Genomic DNA, 23,340 nt, shown 5'->3' on the forward strand with positions numbered 1-23,340 from the left:
AAAGTCGATATAACATTAGAAATGTTCGTTGGAGTTTTTTTTTTTCTTTTTCTTTTTTAAAGACTGAAGCTTTCCTAAATCTCTACCATGTGCAGAAGGATTAAGTTAGTTACTATTAAACATTATGCTGTGGGAATGTTTTTATCTTAGAAACAAACTGTTCATAAAAACCTAGATGGTTCTGATCACAGGAAAATTCCATCAGAAACCAATTAAAAACTGCAGCAAGGCTTAAAACAGGGTTTTTTTGTTTTCCAAACGACAAAGTTTGGTTCATTTTCACCAGAGTTATTGCTGCACATTTGAGTTCATCACTCTGGATCCAAAGCTGGACACACATGGCACTTGTTGCTAAAGTTAAGCAGGACAATATTACAAGCAAAGGTAAAAATCTCACCCGTCAACATTTTTCTGTTTCTGCAAGCTGCTACTCAAAGAAAATAAAGGTAAAGGTAGAACCTAGATACATCAAGCCTTTACAACTAACCGTGTAACATTTTTAACTAAAGTAATGTTTGGTAGTGATAAAGATGCAATTCACTCTGGGTGATTTCTGATGGCATTTGGTGTATGTAAAAATTAGTCTTCTCAGTGGTGCGTTATTTTTGTCACAATTTTGTCAACTTGAGGCCACAAGATGAAGAGTTGGTGAGGTTATAAAAAGCAACATACAGTCTTTCCCATTATGATAACAGTCATCAACTGTGTTATGTGGAACAGTGAAACAAACGTTAACTCGTGATCAGCATAATTTCAACTTTCTGCCATTATTCATTGCATTTAGATTTTTTTACAATCTAAATATGCCAAAACCCTGGCTGCAATTTTAAATCAATCCGTTTTAAACCTGAATTAATCTGATGTCAAATTAATCAACAAAATTTATCCTGTTATATTAAGTTCACCAACATTTACCAAGGTCGTCCAGTAGAGGTCAGTATTTGTTAGACAAAATCTTTTTATTACACCCACAAAAATTGAGAATTTGACTAAGGATACTTTTTTGCTAAAAAAAAAAAAACATAAAAAAACACCTTGTGTGGTGCATTTGTGGATAAGTTAAAACCCTCTGGTTTTTAAGAAAACAACTTTGATCTGGTGTTTATATTTTGAATATTTATTTTTTTTTTCGCCATAAGCTTCCAAAATCAAAAAAGAAAAGAAAAAAACAAAACAAAAATACAATATAAACTTCTGAAATTCAATACACTGAATACTTTTAAAAAAATTTCTCACAGGGTAAGAAACACTGAGCAAAGACAGTCTATGTGTCTAGTGACTGAGCTCAGTCTTCCTCTCTGCTCTACATCTCAGAATATGATGCTTCACAAACGCCGAGCCGCCCTCTCCGCCATTATAATTAACTTTGTAAAGTCATACACAGTTCACTAAATAGGCATTTTGCCAAAGACAAACAGTACAAAGTGACCGCTAAGTCTTGGCGTTGACAACTGTGAGGTTTTCCAACAAATGATGTCTGCAATCCACCACTTAGCATATAATGCACACTTTACCGTCTCCACACAAACAGCTGGCAGTCAGACGAGACTGAGTGTGTACAAATGTAAAAACCACTATAGTGCTGGAAATTGGAAGAAAAAAACAAACGCAAGGGGGAGATGGAAAATGGAGTCTTGTATGAGAGGCTTGTTGGAGTCTCTCATACCCCTAATAGCCGAACTTAAATATAAACAGAAACAAAAATTGGCATCAATGAAGGAGCCAAATTGCTGGACCATGTCTAATCTGCCCGTTTATTCAGAAAAATATCAATATTGATTTATGATCATTTATGACATAACACCTGCAAAATACAATGAATCGTTTTTATTTCTCTAAACATAGAACAAACATTTAACCGTTTTTTTGTTGTTTTTTTGCTGTATTTTAAAATAAACGGGCATTTTTATTCTTACACACATTGAAGGCTGAGGTTTTGAAAATAAAAAGGTTTTTTTTTTTAATTAACCAAAAAATATTAGCAGTTGGGACAAAAAAACAAAACAAAAAAAAAAACAAGAAACAAAGAAATAAACTGTCCACTGATAGTTGAGGTGTTTTCCCCCCACAACAAGCTGTGTATCCCCGCGGGCAGAACAGCCAGAGAGGGAAGGTCTCTGTGTCCCATGGTGGCGGGGGGCCGTCAGATGTGCTGCATGATTCTCTCGCTCTCCCTACCACTCTTTCTTCTTCTCGTCCATGGATACGCCGCCGGGGCCGAGCGCCACCACCAGCAGCAGGCCACCGATGACTGAGGTGGTCTGGAAGAAGTCATACTTGAGGAAGTCGTGCATGGGCTTGTAGGCGGGGATGGTCCAGAAAGCGTTGAAGTACACGTTGATGGCAAAGAGCCACACGACGAGGGTCAGGGCCGCCAGCTTGGTTTTGAAGCCGATGGCCACCAGGATGATTAAAGCCGTCCCCACCATGTTCTGCAGGATCTGCGGCAAAACGGGAAGGAGTTAAGCTGGGGAACACCTGATTGGATCGCAACCAGGCGATATTTGGCGGAGTGTCTATTTACCAAAGTGTCTATATTTTTTTCTACATTTCCGAATGCAAATAATAATACTACCAATTTCCATTCTATGTATATCCATCACTTTAAGTTTTTAACGAGTTACACAAAAGACCAACTCCTGTAATCTGGTTTACTTTTGCAGACTTATTTAAAAGAAAAATTCAAAATATTCCAAGTATACAGCCTTCATCATAATTTTTACAACAAAAGGAAAGTTTGTCAAGATTCAAGGCATTTTAGCTGAAGACTAAATTAGTCATAAATAAATGCCACTTTCATATAAGTGATACTGGAGGCAGACCTACAAACTTCAGAAAATTGACCCATTAAATGTCTTTAAACTCAAACAATTTACAAGCTGCCATTTATAATTCAGAAGGTTGAGGATAATTTTGTCCTTGTTTGGCTTTAACCTTGTTGAGATTAGTCTGACAACTAAATAAATGACCAACACTGCTTTCCTCATCCAGCCCTTTTCCATGGTGGACATTTTGAATTGTCAGAATCCCAAAGAGGAAGTTTAGCTTTGGTCCACATACTATGCAAACTAGCAGACGTGTAACGCTGCTCAAATTATAGCACCACCTAGTATGTGTTGACTAATTTTACAACCTGGGAGCAAAACTTCAATTAGATTTAGGCAATCTAAATGTTGTTCGCAAACCCTTTTGAAAATAAATCTACAACAACACAAGTTATAAAGTGAAGAACCATTTTTGTATCTGTGTTAATCTGCAGCTGATTAAAAAGAGATTTCTAAACACTGTTGACATCGTTGTCTGGGGTTTTCTCTGCCCAATTAAATATGGTGTAAGAGGATTAAATAGCAGCAGGTCTGCTTGCCTAAATAGGTGCTGGGTCTCAGAACTTACAGAGAAGAAGTTGGAGTCAAAGTGCAAGAGAGTCATGAACATGAGGACCAGCAGCACTCGGCCGCCGAGCTGCATGTACTGCTTCGGCGAACTCTCCCCCATGGAGGGGACGCCAGCGAACATGCTCTTCCCCTCCGAGCGCGACTCCGCCAGCAGCAGCAGCAGACCGCCTCCCAAGGCCAGGTTTCTACCAGGAGGGGAGAGAGGAGTTTTAGTTTGGAGCACCAAACAGAAAAAAAATATATATATTACCTGTGTTGAATAAGGCCACACCGAAAGTACCAACTGAGCCATCATCTCATTGCAGTCTTTATGTTGCATGTTTGTTCCTCCGGTGGCAATTTTCTGCCCACCAGCTTAAACATTACATGACTCATCTGATGGTTAGCAATTTGACTTTATCCAGGCAACACATGAATTATAGCATGTGCAAACAGAAAGACTCAGACGCAGCCCTAAAGGTGTCTTTGCACACACGTTCAGTTTATCAGCGTCTAAATAAACAAGCCCCAACTGGACATGGGTTGCATGTTACTGCAGAAATTAAGATTTAAAACAAGAAATAGATCATTGACAGAATGATTTAAAAGCTTGTTGCAGAGAAGCTAAACTCTTTTTGACATTCTGCTCCCTAAAGAGTTAACACATCAAGACTAAAAAGCTGCTGGTGGTTGGTTAATTAGTGGACAAACAGTTGGTAACTTGCCAATTATACATTTATTACAGGATTATCCAAGTAAGAATGATGTTCCATTTATCTAGAGGGTAATGTTGTCACCCTAACACTTTTTAAAACCAACTTTGGTAAGTTAAAAAGACCAGTCAGTACCCAGTCCTTATTGTGTTAAATATGGTGAGTAGACCTTGAGGGTTGTGTTTGAAAATAGAGACATTTTCTTTATTTCAGTCCAAAAGTTGACTGAAAACGTTTTCTTGAACGTGATGAGACCTCAGTCTGATTATTGATCCGATTTCAAACCAACCCTAGCATATCGAAGGTCAGAAGTTTTACTGTTATTTGGACTTTAATCGAAACTTGAGAACGAGTGACTCTACATACTAGCCTGACACAGAGGAAACAAAATGATGGACAATCTGAAGTTTGATACAAAAATGGCGGCACCTACCTCATCAAAAACTTGAGGTCCCATAAAATGCTGTATGCAACAGTCTGGTGAAGGGTAGAAATAAAGTTAGACACAATCATATTTTAGGGATTTGCTAAAAGCATCTATAATCAAAGTGTTCTCACCTGTAATGCTATGATGCCAAATAATCCAAAGCAGGCATACTGTACAAAATTTCTACTGAGAATGAGGACACAACCACCTGTTGGGACAAAGACAACAAAAGAAAAGTTAAAGCCACTCCCATGATAGCATGTCTTTTAGTTTTAACAAACCTTTGTGTGAAAAATATTCTTTTTGCAGCAACAACACAGCAAAAATAATTAAGGTCAGGCTTTCTTGTAATAGGCACTTTGGTAAATAGCAGGTTTTCTCCACAGTTCGACACCGATTCAGTTTCAGTGAACAGACAGAGCCACATGGTTACGAGAGTGATCCGACCTGCTAAACAAAATTCATTTGGTAGATAGAATATCAGGCAGCAGAGACTCGTTGTCTCCTGTTGGTTTTATTAGTTTGTTTTAAAGGCTCCGCATGTCAAAACTTAGACTGAATAAAAACAAAAAATGTTAAAGAAAGAGGACTTCAAACTTTAACTAATAAAAATACTTAAAGCAACAGATAAATAGATTTATAGGTAGAATGAGATTATACTAAAAAAAAAAAGCATTTCTGGCATTAAAACGAGGACAAGTGTTACTAAATATTTTCGCTATTTACTTTATGTTACTACTTCAGTGCACTGTATTCTATATGCATCCGTTATTATTAATTTACTTTTCACTGTGTATTATTGCTTTTAATGTCAATGTGCTACATGGAAGTTTATGGGTTTTTTTCCACTTTTTGAATGTTTGTTTTTAGTTGTATCTTGTAAAGCATTTAGACTGTTTTTGAACCGAAATAAACTTGATTATTGTTCATATTCACTTCACTATATGACTGTTTATTAGAAGCATTTAAGCCTTCCTTAACAATATTATTCATTCATGATGGAAATGTGAGCTTTTCTTATATTCCTACTGTTGAATATAAAAGAGCAGAAGAAACTTGTACGTGTAACTTAACCTCCATGTTTATCACAACCTACATTCACCACCTCATTTTAAAACAAAACTGTGCTTTACTTAAGTTGTATACAAGCTATTAACTTTCAATCCTATTGACATCACCTACTTTTCCCATGTAAACTGACCTCCTTTTGTGCTTCAGTGCTTATAACATTCTTTGAAACCACAAAAAGCAGCTTCGTCCTCGCCGCACGGCGCCTCCTGACACTCACCAAGCTGTCCGACGAGGTTAAGCAGCACAAAACACGTAGCCAGGAAGTAGCCACAGTTCCAGGTGGCCTCAATGTAGTCTCTCTGCTCGTTCCACTGGAACCACATGCGGATCCCGTCTTCCAGGAACGTGCTGATGAGACACAGACGTGCCAAGTGGGGCAGGTACTGTTTGGTCACCCGCAGAAACTGGAGAGCACAAAAATCAGACGGATGAAAATGGGATTGGGTCTGTGTGGGAGTAAAAATCTGGAATATTTACAGTTTCTCACTGATTCTATTCAGTTGTGCTGAAGTAACAGAGATACAGAAATATTTGATTCAAGTGAAATGTTGGGATATTTTATCAAAGTTGGCTATATTTTGCAATATTATACACATAGGGTCAATCAATTACGTTTAGAACATCACAGTGGATTAGAAAAAAATAAAGGGATATTGTGATTTACTGATGCTTAAACTGTTACTTTAAGAGAAGCTTCAGTTTAAACAGATCATCATATATTTAAACCAAACAGTGTTCAAGTTGGAAAATTAGATAAACACCAGAGACCTTTTGGGAAAACAAAAAAAGTATTATATATATATATTTTTAAAGCTCATCATTAAGAAATGATGAATATTAGCATAAATTGTTACATGTGATACAATGTCATTAAACATCCAGGTTGTTTCTTTCTAGTTCATTTTGTAATTGTGCTCAAATGTGAACCAAAATTAGATCTTTTTGTTGAATTTTATTTATAACAAGTGGGACAACAACACTGGAGAACAAAACATCATTTGCATGAAGCTTGTAGATTGTAGAAGAATGAGAGTTTTCTGGACCGGTGGCTGATTCTGCGCTTGCCGAGAACTGAAACAAAGGCGAAACAGCAATGTAGGTCACGGAGAGACAAAACTTTTAAGCAGTTGTGAAAAGCTCACCTGACGAAGCTTAAAATTAAACAGACAAAACACCCAAAGCTTGAGACCACATCTGGATCTACTCATTTGAAAAAAAAAAAAAAGAAGAAAAAGAAAGACAGCTACCTGGGTGGTAAATTTTTACTGTGTAGTCTTCGTGTGTACTAAAATATCTTGATCTAATCAGTAGATTAGATCATAATCAATATAAAAACAATCAGAGTGACTTAAAGGGTACAAAGGTTTTCTGAATGACAAATAAGAATTACTGTTTTTCGTTCTGCTGTATTTATATAAAACATAAAATTACAAAAGCAGCAAACCAATGTATGAAAACTAATCGTTTTCCTGTAACTGAGCAGAACAGATGGTCACCTCAGACATCCATGGATGACAAATTGACTGGGGCAGGAGCAAAGCTGCCAGATTTATTCCCAACAGGTTCTCAGTAGTGTCTTCTATCGGTGTTATTCATCAATATTTATGCAATAAAAATCCTACTCTAGGCTAAAGGTTATTTAGTTAACGCACTAACATTCAGATAGTTCTCAGCAGAGCTGCAGTGACCTGCCCCCTGATCCGCCCATCTAACAGTCCACATCAGCACAGTCAGACCTCAGCGGCCTATCAACATCCACCAACTCCCACTAGCGCTGCTGTCAGAGACATGAATGGGCCAAGCTGGAGCCAATCCGAACAAGCCCAAGGTTGTTGCACAGCCTAGAAATAGACAGTTCTGTAGTGTTATGTCTGAGGAAAACCCTGGCTTAGTATTCATTCTGCAAGGAATGTACCCCTAAAATTAATTTAAACATCTCACTTTATGTATATAAACCCTTGTGTCCCTTTTCATGTTATTTATGCAGTCTACAGCACTTTTGACAAGGATGTACACAATCAGTGGGAACTACATCAGAGAGGAAATGCAGTCGACTAGCCTGCAAACAGAGTTTAGTGAACTCACATCTGCTGCAAAATGTCAAGAGCAAGTCCCCAAACCGTCCTAGTTGAACCCACACTCCAACCTAAAGGAAACTGAGCACGTTATTCTTCCTCTTATGTATATCTGAATGCAAGAGCCACAGCAAAAAAGAACTAAACTTATCTTTTCTGTAATGATTTAAGGAGTTATTACAGCTCAAACTAACGCCATTTAAAATCAGCTGTAGTTTGTAGTAAAGTTTCACAGCTAGTTTGCGTTGAAGCAGATTGATGAAGAAAGGCCACATGCAAATGCTCAGTTTAGTAAATGGTTCATATAGTCTATTAATGAAAGAATAAGAACCACAACTGGGTATTTGTGTGTGCGTGTAGAAAGATTAAGACAGAAATAAGGTGTTGACCAACACCGGTGAGATAATCCAAGAGGTTTCACAACTACATGCTGGCATAGTGAAATAACCCAGCAATACTAAAAACCCCAACTAAAAATCAGGTAAAATCCGGTAAACAGCCAGGCAATTGTTAAATTAGTCAACAAAAGCCGCTTTCATCTGGTCAGTGTGTCTTCATAATGCTATCAAATGAGGCACATGACAGAAATAGGCATTCCTAAATACTCTCATCATTCCAATTAAAACACAAGTTAAAATCTTCGGTTTATCCAAGATTATGTTTATGGCTGTCAAAGTGTTCAAGGAAGAAGAAGAACGAAAGCTGCAAACATGTTCAAGGAAACGCTCTGAAGCCTCACTTGACTCACATGAAAACTAGTTAGCAGCTAGCGTGCTAATAGAAGCTAGCATGCTAGTAATGAAGTTACCTGGTCTGCCACGTCTTCGGCTTTGTTCATTAGGTCTTCCTGCCCCATTTTCCTCCAATATTACAGTTGTGTTTTAAAAAGCTGAGCAACACAATGTAAGGTGCCCTGGGTTCGCTTTCTCCAGACTGCGTTCCTCCCCCCGTTATTTAGTTGCGGATTTCCCGATAGCTTCGGACGGACGCAGAGAAAGGCCGCCTCCGCCCCACAATGCGCCGCGATTTGACGAAGAGCCCCCCTGCATGGTACTGCAACCTCCGTATGCCACGTATACTGAACCGGGCAGGGTCTTTTCAGCCACCCGGCATTGTTTTCATGTGAACAGGTAGATGAAGTAAACAAGTATTTATGCACAATAATCATATCAAAAATAGTTACATTCAATGTTACTTATAAACAGTAAAACTGGACATACAGAAGCAGCAACAATACAAGACTGATTCATCAAAAGAATATGATGATAAAAAAGAAAGAATAGCTACATTTTAATAGGTTGAAATATTAAAATCCAATTTGTGCAATTCAAGTGGACATTTCTGTTGATAAAGGCTCACAGCTGATGGAAACCAAAAGTATTGCAGGACATTTGACAAAATAGGCTTCCAGATTTTTTTTTAAACAATGTATCATGCAGAAACTTTTGCTACAGATTATAAAATCTTATGGAAGACTTGGTAGTTGTGCAACAGATAATCACAGACACATTCCTCAAGGAAGAAGCTGTTGATGGATTGCTTTATGCAAGTGTGTTAAAAAGTTAAGTGGAAGGAAAAAGTGTAGTAGGAAAAAGGTCAGTAAGCTATAAATGTATAAACTGCATATACTGTGCAGTATACTTATCAACATACCTTTCAATAGACTGACATTTCTGCATTAAAATTATTTTACTGATCATATGGTTTTCATCAACTTCAAGGTATAATCATCAAAACAGAAGAAAATGAAATATTGCATGTAATGCATCTTTATATGAATTTCACTTTTAGTTCAAATTATTAAATTACACTGATAAATTAGAGTTCCATCTAAGGGTAAGGAACATAATTTTTATTGAGAGCTTTGCTTTTTAAGTCAGTTGTCTTCACCACCAAAGACTGGTAGTAGCTTTAGCATTTCCTATCCTATCCTACAATCCCTCATAAAGACAATATACTTAAATTTAGGAATCAAGTTGTGCAGTGCTGTGTTAGTGACCCCTTCATTTAAATTAGGAGTGTGACATTAGGGAAACACGGAGGGCATGTTTGTTCTGAGGATGAGAGTTTCAAACCACTGTGTTTGCATAATGCAAAGTCAGAAATAAGCCTATAAAAATGCTTAATTTGAATGTGTTACATTCACAAAACAAGTTGCATGAAGTTAGGTAGCTGCAACGAAGGGACAAAACATACAAAAACAAGTAAAACATGGCACAGTCTAAACTATGCTGTATTTATTTACAAGTGCATCAGATTAGAAATCACAAACTGACCCAGAGAAAAAACATTTTATGTCATAAAAAACCAGCTTTGCTGACATCATATGTTCAGAAACATAAAGCATTTCCCAAAAGTCACTTGCATCCTAGATGTACAGAGTTCAGGCTGGTTTAAATACATATTCTAACTGGATGTCAGTGTTGTCTCCTGACAGTTACCCAGCTATAAACAGAAGAAAATACTGTATGTTTGTGTTTTCACAAGTTACTTTCCATTTTGGGCTTTTTTGTGTTTCTTGTTTCTAGATTTCCACCGGTTATTTCTGAATTTCTTCTGGAAACCACCACCTTGGACCTACAACATGTACAAATGAAAAAAATTAATTTCTGGTAAGATGAACAACTAAACCATATTTAGCACTTTAACAGTTTGTTAAAGTTCTTAAAGCATCTCTCTTGTGATTTTGTGTCTGTCCTTTGGTTTTTACTTTCTCTGACGGACCTTGTGTTACACCTGGATCTATGAAAAGGTCCTTAATAATGAAGCTTGACTAACTGATACAAAATGTCAAGAGATACATTTACAAACCTTTTTGCGCTTCTGCACCACCTGTGTGTCGACTTCCATTTCCTCGTCTTCATCTGTTTGAAAGTCATGCTCCTCTTCTTCATTTTCTCCACCTGCTGTGCTTCCTACCTCTGGATTTTTTAAAGAGAACATGGAAGCTGTAGAAACACAAGAGCAAATTAAACTGATTGGCATTCACATTTTTGAGCTTAAGCACAACATAATCAGAACTTCTACTGCAAACATATATTTAAACAACATTTTGGTCCAGAAATTATTCTTGATCCATTTTCTCATTTTCTTCTGTTACCCAGGGGTTTGAACATTGCTTTAATCCATTGCCCACTGAGCTGGATGAAGAGATGGACTTATTTTCCCACTATGCCCAGTAGGACGACATCAAGGGAAGTAAAAGAAATTTCCAAAATATATTATTTAAGAACTACAACAAAGAGTGTTGAAGTTCCAAAAATGGCACCCTGGAATTGCCAGGAGATTTAAATGAAACATTTCATGAACTTTACTAAAAGGAAACAAAATGAACTGCAACAGGCCAAGATCAAGAGCTCAAAAAAGAAAGGAATCCAGGAATGCCAATAATTTGTGCCACTACTTTTTTGATCAGTTATTTCTCAGCATTAGATTTTCCCATCAACAGATAAATATTCTTAAAGTGTTGATATTCAGGGAACAGTTATGCTGCTGCAACAAAAGACCATCTTGTGCCAATAAACGCAACTGCGACAGACAGCATGTACTGACATGGGTAGAGGTCGCTCATGCTGTCTTCTGAGTCGCTGTGTTCTCCCTCACTGGATGAAGGTTCCCACATGCCGTTAGGTCGTCTTTTTGAGGACTGACTCATTTCTTCTCCTGTGCTTTTGGGCTTCTTCTGTTTCAGTCTGGCTGGAACAAACTCAATTCCCTGCCGCGTACACTCCTCATCTGCAAGCACAAGAAAAACTCGTCATTTACTGTGCTATTGCTCAGCTTTTCATTCAAATACAAACTCATGTGCCAGTCTGTCCTGCTACATTTTTGTTTTTATAATTTGCTCACAAGTACTCTGTTTTTTAGGAGATACAAGGAAGCAACACATACAAATATCCTAATAAGGATTTGATTTTCAATCACACCAATGGGCTAAAATATATTTTTGAAAGAGCAGAGTAAGAATGATAGATTTCAGCAAAAACACATCCTCCTCAGCATCATCAGATAACTTAAACTTCCTTCCTGAATGATTCAAAATGTATCCTTTTATCTTGCATGCAATGTCGTGCAGACACTCCTTAAATCACAAACTCATACAAAGCACCATGCATGTAAATAAGTGATACACTGACATTGAGAAAGGGCTTTTTTGAAACGTTTCCCACTGACGTGTCTTAGGACATGATCTGGCTGCCGGTTGAGATGTTTCAGGGTCAGTTTGCAGAAGAGTCGATTGCTAGAGAGCAGGACAGATCAGAAAATGTGATCCAAGTGCAGTTTATACCAAATAAGCACCGCGTAAATGCCACAAAATAGTAAAGCAACACAAACAAGAGGAAATCTTACGGTTGCTTCGTGCTTGATACAATGTGTGGCTCATACTGGCTGTAGTTGAACTCTGCTTCTGCATTCAGTTTCTTATATTTCTTTCCTTGGACAAAGGAGTGCAGCTCCGCCAGGCTGCAGGGCAACTCGTGTCCATTTAGGGTGCATTTGATCTGCAAACAAACGTTAACTAACATTAAAAATCGAGCAAACAGCTGCATTTGACTAAACAGGTAAGTTAGCATGCTGCGACATCACATTGTACAAGTACACGTGTGTTTTAAGTGATATTTAGTGGATTTCTTGTGAACCTTTTTGCCATCTGTGAGCTGGAAAAAGGGGTGATTAGTTAGAAATGTTCTGATATCCGCAGGTAATTCATCCATCTCTGAAAAACACTGTCAAACAAATCCCAGCGTGTTGTGAGGAAGCCACCTCCCAAACAGGAAGCTAACGACACGTGGTTTGATGTTTGTCTGTGTTTCTCCGTGTCAGCGCCCTCTACTGACCTAAGTCAGAAAGGACAATCTTGTACTCCGTTTATTTAATTTAGGAGAACATATTTAAATAAATATGCCATTAGATTTTTATTACAGTTTTTAAAAACGTCGATATGTCTTTGTTTCTAAATATTTAATTGTCATAATGTCGGCATTATGAATTTATGTGGCCAGTACTGCTCTAGTTATTGGTTTAGCTGGTTTGAAGTGTTATACTGGTTAACCAATGAGATGACAGAGGTCCATTAATGGCAATGTTATTTTATAATTATTTCCATGCTCAGATATTTTGAATATTGTAGAACAAATTAATTTTATTTATTTATTTTTGTTTTTACTTAGAACGAATTATTCCACTTATCAGTTTGCATCGTAACTTTAACATAATTCAAAATTGTGAAATAACTACATTTTATTTTACTGTTTGATTGTATCGTATTTTTATGACTTATTTGTGCACTTTATTAATCTAATTATAATCTAACTTCTAATAATTTAACAAATTTGAGTAATTATCGATACACTACCTGTATTTATATCTATAACATATATAATAAATAATTAATTACCAAATTATTTATAACATGTTTGCATGTTTAAAACTTGACAGTAAGAGGCTTTAGGCAGAGCTTCAGGTCAGCTGACCTGACAGCTCAGCTTCAGAGAGTAGTAGAAGTAAGAGTGTTCACTTCGTACGTCTTTTGCGAAACTATGAACGGTATTGTAAAAAAAGAAAGAAATCACTTCCATAAATGTAAATGAATTCAAGTAATTTTTGAGTAATTGTGAGTTTTCTATATCTATTTTTGGGAAACGATCAAGTATATGTTTGATTAACTCTTGAGTAGAAAATTCCTGCGGAGTGAGTCCTCTTGTTTCGCTCTGAAATGCTGCCCATTATTTTCCCACAATTCATTGGGTCGGTACACAAATATTAGACGGCTGGTTGGTCCGATATACGGGGCTTGTTTTTACTTTTTTCTTGTAAAACACTGATATAATCCATAAACAACCTTAGAGCATACATCAATAATCGAAGTCCTTGTTAATTCAGATAAATTTAACCCAATCAACTCCGAATAACAGTGTCTTCACTGATGACAGTTCCTGCTAGCTGAAGGTTAGCAGCAATAGTTTTGCTTTAAAGCTAATAAGGGAAGGATTTTAAAAACATGTCTGGACCAAATGGAGACCCAAACATCTCTAGTGAAGATGGCATAATCAACGACGACGACGAATATGGCGATGAAGGTAACACTCGCTGATTAATACAAAATTCAGCGGACAACGAGCCTCAATTTAATGTTTAACACATTACTTGTCTCTTACTTTGTGCTACTTTCTGCTTTAAAACATTTCGAAAATAATGTAAAAACTGGAACTTTATAAGAGGTTACAAAACGTCCTCAAGGTGGACCTCTAATGGACCAGTGTTCAAGCTATTTGAAAATTGTCCTGAATATGCCACACTCACACAGTGAAGCTTCATTTATGTGCTACTTTGTGTTTCGTCTTTCACACACTACCATAAAATGGACTAAAGTCGTGGTTCCATCATAAAGTTTAAGTAAATAGTCTTTGTTCTGTGCTGTTTATCTACAGAATACGCCGCTATCAACAACATGCTAGATCAAATCAACTCCTATCTTGATAACCTAGAGGAGCGCAATGACGCGCTTAATGAAAAACTGCACGAACTGCTGGAGTCAAATCGGCAAGCCCGTCTGGATTTCAGGGCGCAGCTAACTGGCTCTCCAACCCAAGAAGAGCATCACGCACTGGAGCAGGAATTCTCTTTACCAAGCGAACAAGACCAACATGAAGAAAATCAATGACGAGATCAAATAAATGTGAAGACAAGGACAGAGATGATCAAAGTGAATTAAGAGTTGCTATGAATTCTGGTTTCCCCTGACAAACTTGGAAAATACAATCAAATTTGTTGCTGCTCTAAAAAGATGCATCTACTCGGAATACCTTAGTAGCAAACCAAGATTCGTCCAGATATCAGCTCAAGTTAGATCCTGTTGAATATTAACCATGCTTCAGGCTTATGTGTGTGTGCGTATATATATATATGGAAATAATTGCGTGAAATTGTCTATTTTGTTCCAAGATTTAGTGTAAATATTTAATTTCTCTTCAGCACCATCAATCTACTGTCCCTTAACTAATTTCATATGTGTAAGTTTAAAGAATTAAAATGACAACACATTGTGGGAATTGTCAGACATTTTAATATAAATTAAGATTACTCTGAAACAGAAAACAAACATCCAAAAATACAATAAACTTCCAGCAGTTAAAAAAAACATCCCCTGGTTGTTTATCTCAATTTGTCAGTAGCTGAATAAAAATACCATAGGAAACGTACAGCTTTATTCAAAACTACCATCTATGCATTTCTCTCTCTCTCCCCTGAACTATTTAGGTTTGACGTGTTAAGAGTAAAGTTCAGCGCACATCTTTATTCCTTCAGAAATAAAGAAAAACCCAAAATGCGACAATCATCAGACTCATCGCCATGACTACAAAAGCTGCTACACATGTCAGTTTTTTGTGTGTGGTTTTAGATATCCTAAACTAGTATGGAAGATGAAATGTTTCCAGAACAGAAAACCAGTTAAAAAGGGAAGTGACATATCCTCCATTTCAACATTTGCAGCTACACACTTGTGCACCCTACAGTATGTAACTAGTACTTCAAAAATGTTGACAGTTTGCAGCAACTTCTTGTTACACAAACATTTCATGAAGAAAAAAAAAATTCAAATGCATTTCTATGAAAGGAAAATGGAACGAGGGGAAAACTTTAATCAACTACTGCAAACTATATTGTGCTGTAGATGCTCATAGTTGCCTTCAATAATCAATGGGAACTTCATAAGGAGTAAATGTGACACCAACTGGGACTCTGAATGAAATCCGTCTCTGGGGCCAGGGTAGTTAAAATGTGGATTATTAACATCAGCTGAAATATTTCAGCATGAAATGTCATGATCTAAATTCAGATTCAGACTGGTATGAAGCCTTTGACTGATCTTGTGAAGCTGTTGCTGGTCTTTTTTTCTTTTTCTTTTTTTTATTTTTTACTGCGTTAAAGTAGCCCTGGTTTGGTCAAAGTTTTTCAGGTGTCCACAAAAACACAACTATTTCAAAACGCTACAGATATGGCCTACTTTTGCTCCCCAAAACGTTAGCAGAAGGGAAAATGAATGTGCTGAATCTTAACTATGGAGCTGATCCAACAGTCTCAATCCAAAGTGCAACTTTAACACTTTTAAAAACAACCTCAACTTGTTGAACTGTTCATGCAAGACCACATTCCAGCTTACTAAAAGCTATTTTGAGGTGAAAAATGTTTTCACTTCAACCATCGATATGGACTCTGACAATCATGTGACAATCAGGGTGAAGGTATGCACTCCCTGGTCCCCTGGCCTGAGGACAGCAGGGAGGACCAGTGTACATCTTTTGTTGCAGTTGACATCATATTGTTTTTATGGCCTGAGAAAATTGTTACACTCCACCTGAAATCTAAGTGAAATTTCACCTCTGGAATTTGAAGTCAAAACTACAAGCCCTACTTCTGCACAACCTGTACCTACTTTAACTTGCAATGTGTAGTTAATACAGCGAGTAGCAATGCTTTTTTTATTTTTTTTTTTAAATTTGACTTCAGAATAATACAATCCAGTTTCAAACTGCAAAACAATGTTGTTCTCCCTACCGTTTCAGTCTGCATAAAACCCTTGGCGCAATGTGCCCAAAAATGCCTGTTACAATGTATTATAGCGCCATCTACTGGCTAACTACCAAGAGGATCTTCTCTGTAGCTCATTTTAGATTGTAGTGACATTAGAGTATGGCTTACAAATAAAATTCAAATTATTATTTTATAGCCAAAAGAGCCTAATTCACAACTGATGGCAAAAGCCTCCATTTAGGAACTGTTACTTCCCCACTCTGAGGAGGGGTCTTCTACCGTTTCCACTAGCCAGCCTTCCTGGTTTTTGGTGTGATTCCCTTACACTTCCCAGTAAGGAGAGCTGAGACTACAGTCCCATAGTTGCAAAACATTACATGGTTTCATTCCTACATGGTGTTTCGGACTCAGCGTCTGTTTGCGGCTCTCCCCGACCGTCGTTTGCCTACGCTTCTTCCCTTTCCTCCGCAGTTCTTTTTCCCAGGCCCAGCAGGAGCTTCCTCCTCCTCTTCCTCCTCTCCGTTTGAATCCCCAGCAGCAGCAGCAGCTGCAGGCGCCGAGTCTGCCTCCTTTCTACTGACAGCAGCCGGAGGAACTGGACTCTCCTCGTGGTCAGGACTGGGCTGCTGGCTGAAGTCCAGCGAGATCGAGGCGGCCTCTGATTCCTTCTCTTTCAGCTGATCTTCCTGCGTTTTCAGTTTGGTCAGTGAAATCGATTTCGTAGAGTTTAGGCCGTCGGCTTCACTCGTGTCAATAGTGAGCAAATTTTCTTGTGAACAGTCTGACGCTTCTGTGGCGGATCTGAGGCCGTCTGCCGCTCTGATGGATTTTGTTGAGGCCGGAGTGTCTTCACCTTTTTCTCCAACCATCGCTTTGTAGCTCTGTGAAGCAGAAGAGAGAAGAACATTCACCCCAATAATCCAAAAATCAAAGAATTTGGGTCACACCTGGTGCTAAACAGCCACAGCTTGTTGTTCATTTCTTAAATAAGGTAATGGGAGCACCTTAAGGTTCTCAAAGTGCTGCAGTGACTTGCAGTGGCTGTGCAGAGCAGAAGATTCGAAGAGGTAAAACTTGTTGCAAAGCCTGCAGAGGAAGCCTGCCACTGGATCCAAGAAACTGGATCCATAGATGGTGTCGGGGTCATACTGCTCATCGCTGGTCATGTCGTTTAGGGCCACCTCTTTGGCGGAGGGCCAGCCATCCTGTCAAAGCGAAAGGTTCATCTTACTAAATTAAGACGGAGCTAAAATCTCTGCTGATTTTGAAATTATTGTGAATTTCACCTCGCTGCTCCCTTGGTCTCCTTCATTCTTCTCCAATTCCTGTGCTTCCAGCTCACACGAAAAACCATCTGTGCCCATGTTGGTGAGCTTAGTCAAAGTCTCACAGCCTTTTTCCTTGATCTGGTAAGCATCAACAAAAACACAAGTGTTTGCAACAATGTAGCATGGTAAGTAACAGCTTACATTTTAATCCTATAAAACGACTCAAGGTGGGTTTGATCTTACCTTCTGTTTGTGCTCCTGAGAGTGCAGGTGCTCTATAAAGTTCTGTGAGGTTTTGAAGCGCTTCTGACAGACGGCGCAGAAGGACAGGTCAGTTTTACTAGCAAGCTGCGGATATAAAAAAAGAAAAAGAAAAAAAGAAGTAGCAGATTCTTGTTAGACCAACAGTTTTCTAACATCCACGGTGTAAATTTACTTGCCTGAGATTTACCTTGTGTTCCTCTGAGCGATGGTGGTCCGAGATGCTACTGGTGAAGTGGGTGTGGCAAGTACCACACCACTGCTTCAGATCTGCTTTTTTCTCTCTGCCGTGAACAAAAAAAAAAAAAAAACATCACACGAAGACAATAGGTAACAATGACATGAAGGAAAAATAAAAGGCTATAAGGTTTCTCTGCATTTAAAACTGACCCATCTTTGCTGGCGCCCTGTAGAGACTCCTGCACTCGGGGGAGCAGAGTGACCAGGCAGGCGTTGCTCATGTGTTGGATTTCCATCATCCTCTGCTGGTGGGAAATGCTGTTCATGTGACTCCTGAAGTTCTACAGGCAGAACAGATCGGACTTAAAAGACAGCTCCACAGAGTGTTTCTTCCTTGGCAAAAATCTCAATCTAGTGTTGTGTGTGTGTCTGCGTGTGTGTGTGTGAATTCCACCTACTTGCTGGTTGAAGCAGGTGATGCTGCAGAGGTAGCAGTAGAACTTGTTTGAACCCTCGGATGCTTCTTCTTCATCCTGGCTATCTGGGAAACCCAGTGAGGCGTCTTTGTCCTGCGCGGCCTCCTCTGTTGGTTCACTCACCTGCTCGGTATCTTCAGCCGGCCCGGCAGACGGTGACGGGGCTGGCAAACCCCCGCAGGCCTTTGGAAATACAGAGAAAATTATACTAGCTGATAACAATCAGCTTGTTTCAAAAGAAAGACCTGTATTTTTCCACACTGAAATTCTATTGTTTTCCAGACTACATAGCAACTCGGTTCTCCCTGTGTGGCATCAGCCGCTATTTCAACACGCTGCCATAAATTCATGTCATTATATTGTCTTCATCTTGTGTTGAGCTTTTCTTACATTATCAGCTTTGTTCTCCTCTATTGCCACGTCATCCGGCCCCCCGCTGAAGCATTCATCCTCCTGAATGACGCAGCCTAGGAAAAGGCCAGAAGACAGAAATATATAAATACTGAGCTGATAACATTATATCAAGATTTGCATTAAGAAACTATGTTTTATTTGGTGTTACCTTCTGACTGGGTGTCCACTGTGTTGCTGTTGCTCTCTGATTGAGCCGTTGTGACCGACTCGGTCACATGTTGCTCTTTAGGTTCCTCTGACCTGAGAAAAAAACCCAAAACAAACAAACAAAAAAAAAAAAAAGAAAACACATGAAACTTTAAATGTTGAGATCTTATGATGAGTCAGAAAGCCCCTTATATTTTACACTGCAGTGAAACAGCAGTGTCCAATTCATTTTTCATCAATGCAGAAGAAAAATAGCTGCTCGCAGCACTGCAATCCCTTTGTCATACCTACAGTTTACATCTTCTCAGCATAAAAATGGAAACCGTTTCCCTACAGAAGGATGTTAGAGTTTCCAACTGAGTAACAAATAGTCATGTTTCCTTGGGGATATGGAAATACATCACACTTGCTCTGCCCAATATGGAGAGAGCCACATGTTTGAAATGTAATCATACAACCTTTAGAATGATGACATAATCATAAGCAAAAACATGGAGCAGAATGGGAGGTATGTGCACAGCACCACTGGAGAAAAACTATGGAGATGTTTACATTTCACACGAGGGAAAACCTACTAGAAAAGTCTTTCTTTGGTTGTAAATGACACTAAATCTCAAGGAACATTTTGTTATTATTTTAAAGATATCATGACGGATGCATAAAGAGCACCTAAGGGTGGTGCTTTGTTACTTCATCACTTTCAAACTCTTTTAGTGTCTCGGGATGCAGGGTGAATGAAACCACAATAGTTCACCAAATATTGTATCGTTATGATTGCGGTATTAAACACGTGGATGTCAAGATGATGGTTGTGACTTGGTTCAATGCTAGGCTCATTTAACTGCTAGTAATGCTTCTTTTTTTGTTACTGTAATTTGTGTAGATACTTGATTTAGGACTATAACACACAAACTTCTGTCTAACCCGAAATAGCCATGAAATTGACTGTGAGAAACAAAATCCACAGCGATATTATTCAGTTTTAGGGTATTCATAAACCTTTTAGCTTGCAGTAACAACTTCACCTGCCTGCTGTATTCAGTATTTGCAGAGGTAATACATTTATTTACATACAGTGTAATGAATAAGTAACATTTCTAGGAGTGAGATAAAAAATGTTTGCGTACCCTTCTGTCTTCTGCCGCTTTGACACTGGTTCTTCAAGCTGCTCCTCAGAGGTCTGGCTATTTTCTCCGCCCACAGCACCATCTGTCAGGGAGAAATTTATAGACAAATACATCCTTACCACCTAAGCATGGGCTTTGTGCCATTTCACTGTACACACCATATTAAGCCGTCACCATGGCAGCATGAATGTACCTGTTGCAGCCTCGTCAGTAGCTTCATCTGCACTGTTAGCTGCTGCTGCTGCTGCTGCTGCTGCTGGTGGGTTGTCGCTGCTTCCTGCAGACATTTGCTCACTGTCTCTCTTCCTGTCCGCCTGGCGAGCTGCAGCGTCCTGCGCATAGACACAGGACAACAGCTGGCTATTAAAGCTTTCTTCAACAAATGAAGATATTCTAAAGAGAAATACACACAAATGAAATGTCAAGGTAAGGCACGTGTAGATTTAAATTCTCGATTTATGAACAATATTAGTTTACCAACTCAAAAAAGGAGCGACAAATCTGCTCAACATAATTTAAGTTTGGATTCACTTTGCAATTGAAAACAAAACATTAACAGTAATTCTGGGTGAAAAATTGTTTAATAAATAAAGCGCCTATTTTGTAAAATATTAAAGCATCTTTAAAATAATAGACAATAATCAGAGCCTTCCCATTCATCTCAAATGTACTTAAATATTTTTTTTTATAGGTTGCCAATTTCACAAAAACTACACATATTTATGTTTCTTAAATAGAAACAAAACTATTAAGTTCTGAAATTCTGGAAATTGTTTTTATATGTGCACTTGCAGCAAGGCTATTTTAAATTATTGAACCGCCATTACATTTTGAGGCATTATACTTATTTTGCCTGAACTTTGTCACAATAAGCTTAGCATTTTCTTTATTGTGGAAGACATTAAAATGCCAACCCTGCTGCTCTCTACATTCATAGATCAAGAGTTTCACCGACACAGAAACATTCAGAAATGATTCTTTTGTTATTACTGTAGCAGAGGTGGAGGAAGAGGAGGAAGAGGAGGAAGCGGTGGCGTTGAAGAAGCGAGTGTGTGGGTGGAAGGCCCGTGCAGCCGGGAAACCCATGATGGGGGATTTGATGGCCATTCCCATGGGGACTGGGCCAAGAAGCGATGACCTGGCCCCCGCGGTAAAGAACTGCCGGAACTGCTGCCCACCCATCCCAAAGCCCCGCATGTTGCCTGGATGAAAGCACAGCATGAGGGCAGACAAATGGATGCACACTGTTAGTTATGTATAGCTTTAGACTACGACAGAAAAGGCAACCCGTAAATTGTTGCACTTTAAATAGCCGACACTTTCTTTATTTCAAGACACCAAATTATGAAGATTAATCTAAGCTGCACCTTGCATCTGCTGCATCAAGATAGCACTCTGCAGCATTGGATTGGGGGCAATGAGGGTCGTTTGGGTAGTCTGGCACAAGTTGACCATTCTGGGCGGAGGAGCCGTCTGAGTAGGAACAGGAATGGTGCTGCGAAAAAAAAGAAGAAAAAATGTAGTAAATATTCAACAATATGCATTTCCTTTTTCTGCCAGCTTTCTCAAAATTTTCATTTTACAAGAAATATCTTGGTTGGAATCAGCTAAAAGCAACAACAACAAAAAATTGAGTGGAAGAAAATAGTTACAACACATGGAGACAAAAGTTCTGTTCAAATACAAAATCAAGATCCTCCACAACTCATTTCACATCAGAGTGTTTTTGGGCAAAAAATAGTTAGGTTTTCTGATTTGAAGCAAGATAATTTGCAACAATTTTGACAAACATGAAAAAATAAATAAATCAAAGTAACTCATGTTCAAAAAACAAGATGTGGCTAGGCTTCACAATAATAACAATTTAAAACTAAATTGCAAGTTAAACAATATGTAAAATAAAAGAACATCCAACTGTGAAGTGGAAGGTAAGTGATAGAGGACTTAAATGTTTTATAATAGTAAACAATCTTTAAAGTGTCCTGTGCAATTACACTGAGCCAAATACTTTGTAGATCCACCTTCCTCTTATCCAGTGTACTTTCCAAATAGTTCAAATTTAGTTAAATTGGATGAAAAGTTTATTTAAATTGCCATTTTCATGACTTGCAACAGCTTCTCAATTGAATGTGGGTTTAAAATTTAACTATGCCATTCTTGAGCGTAAATATCTTCATCTAAAACATTCCATTGCATCTCTGACAATAGGTTTATTAAAAATGCATTAAAAATTTGTGGTTTAATGGGATATAATATAAAAAGCCTGAAAAGATTGGGTCACTACTGCAATCAAAGGATTTTAATCGCTACGGATGAGATTACAAAACAATGTAAATTGAGGTTTCGGAGGTACTATTGTGGCTATTGTTTGGTAGTTATGGCTAAACCGCCAGCGGTTAGCACATTTCTCACACCGAAGGCCCCGCATAATCCCCGGGGTCGAGTTAAAGGTCTTACCGCGGAGTCTGGTGGTGATGACCGACATGGTGAGCGGGAGGCGGCTGCGCTGGGGGAGGAGGAGGAGGCTGCTGCTGGAAAAGTTGCTGCAGCTGTCGCAGGTGTTGGTGAAGCTGCTGCTGTTGTTGCTGCTGCTGCTGATGGATGTGTGGGTTGAACATCACTGCAGAAATAACAATATCCTCCGCCGGCTCACAGTGAAATGTCAGACACAGGAAGAGTAATGGAAACGTCCCTACCGCATGGGAACCCTGATGCAGAGGAAGAAAGACTAGTTTTTATGTGTCCTTGAGTCCGCTGCGTATTGTCAAACACACTTTTTAACCCTGCGCACAGACTCGGATTTCACGCTGCTCTCATATTTCAGGGCTACGTGCTAACGTTAGCGTAGATAATTTACGTTAACTTTATACTAATTTACCACCTTAAAACAGCTCAGAAAGAAAATATGTTGTAAACTAACATATTTTTCAACAGACTACAGCGTCATCATATAGAAGCAATGTATTAATAGTTAGTTAATAATAATTGCACCTGTTTTAATTTGAGCGAAGCTAATGTTACGTTAGCCGTCACCCACACTGAAAACAACAGGTTAGCTTAGCATAGCTTTCACCTAGCCAGTTATTACAATGATATGGCCGTCTAAAATAACTTTTGCATTTTACCTCAGGCCTCCTTAAATTCTGACTCAAGGAACAAAATGGGAACGCTGGTTTAATATCCAGCAAAAGTCATAATGCAGAGTTAACTACTCGCTGCAAACCTGCTCTCCTGAAATCCAAACCAGACTCAAAAAATAAAAGAAAGTGGAG

General features: G+C 38.5%; 4 protein-coding genes across 5 annotated transcripts; 1 reads left to right on the top strand and 3 right to left on the bottom strand.

Moving 5' to 3' along the window:
* Window positions 1-1,736: 1,736 nt before the first annotated feature.
* Window positions 1,737-8,679, bottom strand: surf4 (surfeit 4). The gene is made up of 6 exons (XM_007569262.2): window positions 8,469-8,679; window positions 5,803-5,989; window positions 4,646-4,722; window positions 4,521-4,564; window positions 3,394-3,580; window positions 1,737-2,441 (listed from the first exon to the last, which is right to left on the bottom strand). Exons 1-6 carry the CDS (start codon window positions 8,514-8,516, stop codon window positions 2,175-2,177), a joined length of 810 nt encoding a protein of 269 aa, XP_007569324.1. The 5' UTR covers window positions 8,517-8,679; the 3' UTR covers window positions 1,737-2,174.
* A 1,186-nt stretch (window positions 8,680-9,865) lies between these two features.
* surf2 (surfeit 2) lies at window positions 9,866-12,481 on the bottom strand. Its single transcript, XM_007569273.2, has 6 exons — window positions 12,301-12,481; window positions 12,011-12,162; window positions 11,797-11,900; window positions 11,213-11,395; window positions 10,472-10,608; window positions 9,866-10,237 (listed from the first exon to the last, which is right to left on the bottom strand). The coding sequence occupies exons 1-6, from the start codon at window positions 12,373-12,375 to the stop codon at window positions 10,148-10,150; spliced, it is 741 nt and encodes a 246-aa protein (XP_007569335.1). The 5' UTR covers window positions 12,376-12,481; the 3' UTR covers window positions 9,866-10,147.
* Window positions 12,482-13,407: 926 nt separating this feature from the next.
* On the top strand, window positions 13,408-15,245 carry bbln (bublin coiled coil protein). The gene is made up of 2 exons (XM_007569286.2): window positions 13,408-13,740; window positions 14,092-15,245. Exons 1-2 carry the CDS (start codon window positions 13,662-13,664, stop codon window positions 14,322-14,324), a joined length of 312 nt encoding a protein of 103 aa, XP_007569348.1. The 5' UTR covers window positions 13,408-13,661; the 3' UTR covers window positions 14,325-15,245.
* A 329-nt stretch (window positions 15,246-15,574) lies between these two features.
* ciz1a (cdkn1a interacting zinc finger protein 1a) lies at window positions 15,575-23,340 on the bottom strand. Of its 2 annotated transcripts, none has more exons than XM_016680324.1 (15): window positions 23,194-23,340; window positions 22,526-22,688; window positions 21,436-21,563; window positions 21,059-21,270; window positions 20,262-20,400; window positions 20,069-20,150; window positions 18,943-19,034; window positions 18,771-18,847; window positions 18,363-18,563; window positions 18,115-18,245; window positions 17,915-18,008; window positions 17,707-17,811; window positions 17,482-17,601; window positions 17,200-17,400; window positions 15,575-17,076 (listed from the first exon to the last, which is right to left on the bottom strand). In XM_016680324.1, exons 2-15 carry the CDS (start codon window positions 22,684-22,686, stop codon window positions 16,603-16,605), a joined length of 2,217 nt encoding a protein of 738 aa, XP_016535810.1. In that variant the 5' UTR covers window positions 22,687-22,688; window positions 23,194-23,340; the 3' UTR covers window positions 15,575-16,602. The 2 variants fall into 2 exon arrangements, with proteins under 2 accessions (XP_016535810.1, XP_016535806.1); XM_016680320.1 differs by having other exon boundaries at window positions 22,526-22,776.

The sequence above is a fragment of the Poecilia formosa genome, unplaced genomic scaffold (assembly GCF_000485575.1).
Source record: "Poecilia formosa unplaced genomic scaffold, Poecilia_formosa-5.1.2 Scaffold6, whole genome shotgun sequence".
Taxonomy (NCBI): Eukaryota; Metazoa; Chordata; class Actinopteri; order Cyprinodontiformes; family Poeciliidae; genus Poecilia; species Poecilia formosa.

What these genes read in the sequence shown, in the direction of transcription:
- surf4 (XM_007569262.2), bottom strand. Translation starts at nt 8,516, where the DNA reads ATGGGGCAGGAAGACCTAATGAACAAAGCCGAAGACGTGGCAGACCAG. An exon ending in CCGAAGACGTGGCAGACCAG is followed by an intron (nt 5,990 to 8,468) that starts GTAACTTCATTA and finishes TGTGCTCTCCAG; the next exon opens with TTTCTGCGGGTGACCAAACA. An exon ending in TAACCTCGTCGGACAGCTTG is followed by an intron (nt 4,723 to 5,802) that starts GTGAGTGTCAGG and finishes TTGTCCCAACAG; the next exon opens with GTGGTTGTGTCCTCATTCTC.
- surf2 (XM_007569273.2), bottom strand. Translation starts at nt 12,375, where the DNA reads ATGGATGAATTACCTGCGGATATCAGAACATTTCTAACTAATCACCCC. An exon ending in AGCTCACAGATGGCAAAAAG is followed by an intron (nt 12,163 to 12,300) that starts GTTCACAAGAAA and finishes GTTTGTTTGCAG; the next exon opens with ATCAAATGCACCCTAAATGG. An exon ending in TGGTGCAGAAGCGCAAAAAG is followed by an intron (nt 10,238 to 10,471) that starts GTTTGTAAATGT and finishes TACATGTTGTAG; the next exon opens with GTCCAAGGTGGTGGTTTCCA.
- bbln (XM_007569286.2), top strand. Translation starts at nt 13,662, where the DNA reads ATGTCTGGACCAAATGGAGACCCAAACATCTCTAGTGAAGATGGCATA. An exon ending in CGACGAATATGGCGATGAAG is followed by an intron (nt 13,741 to 14,091) that starts GTAACACTCGCT and finishes GTTTATCTACAG; the next exon opens with AATACGCCGCTATCAACAAC.
- ciz1a (XM_016680324.1), bottom strand. Translation starts at nt 22,686, where the DNA reads ATGTTCAACCCACACATCCATCAGCAGCAGCAGCAACAACAGCAGCAG. An exon ending in CTTCCTCCACCTCTGCTACA is followed by an intron (nt 20,401 to 21,058) that starts GTAATAACAAAA and finishes GTCTATGCGCAG; the next exon opens with GACGCTGCAGCTCGCCAGGC. An exon ending in ATCGCTCAGAGGAACACAAG is followed by an intron (nt 17,812 to 17,914) that starts GTAAATCTCAGG and finishes TTATATCCGCAG; the next exon opens with CTTGCTAGTAAAACTGACCT.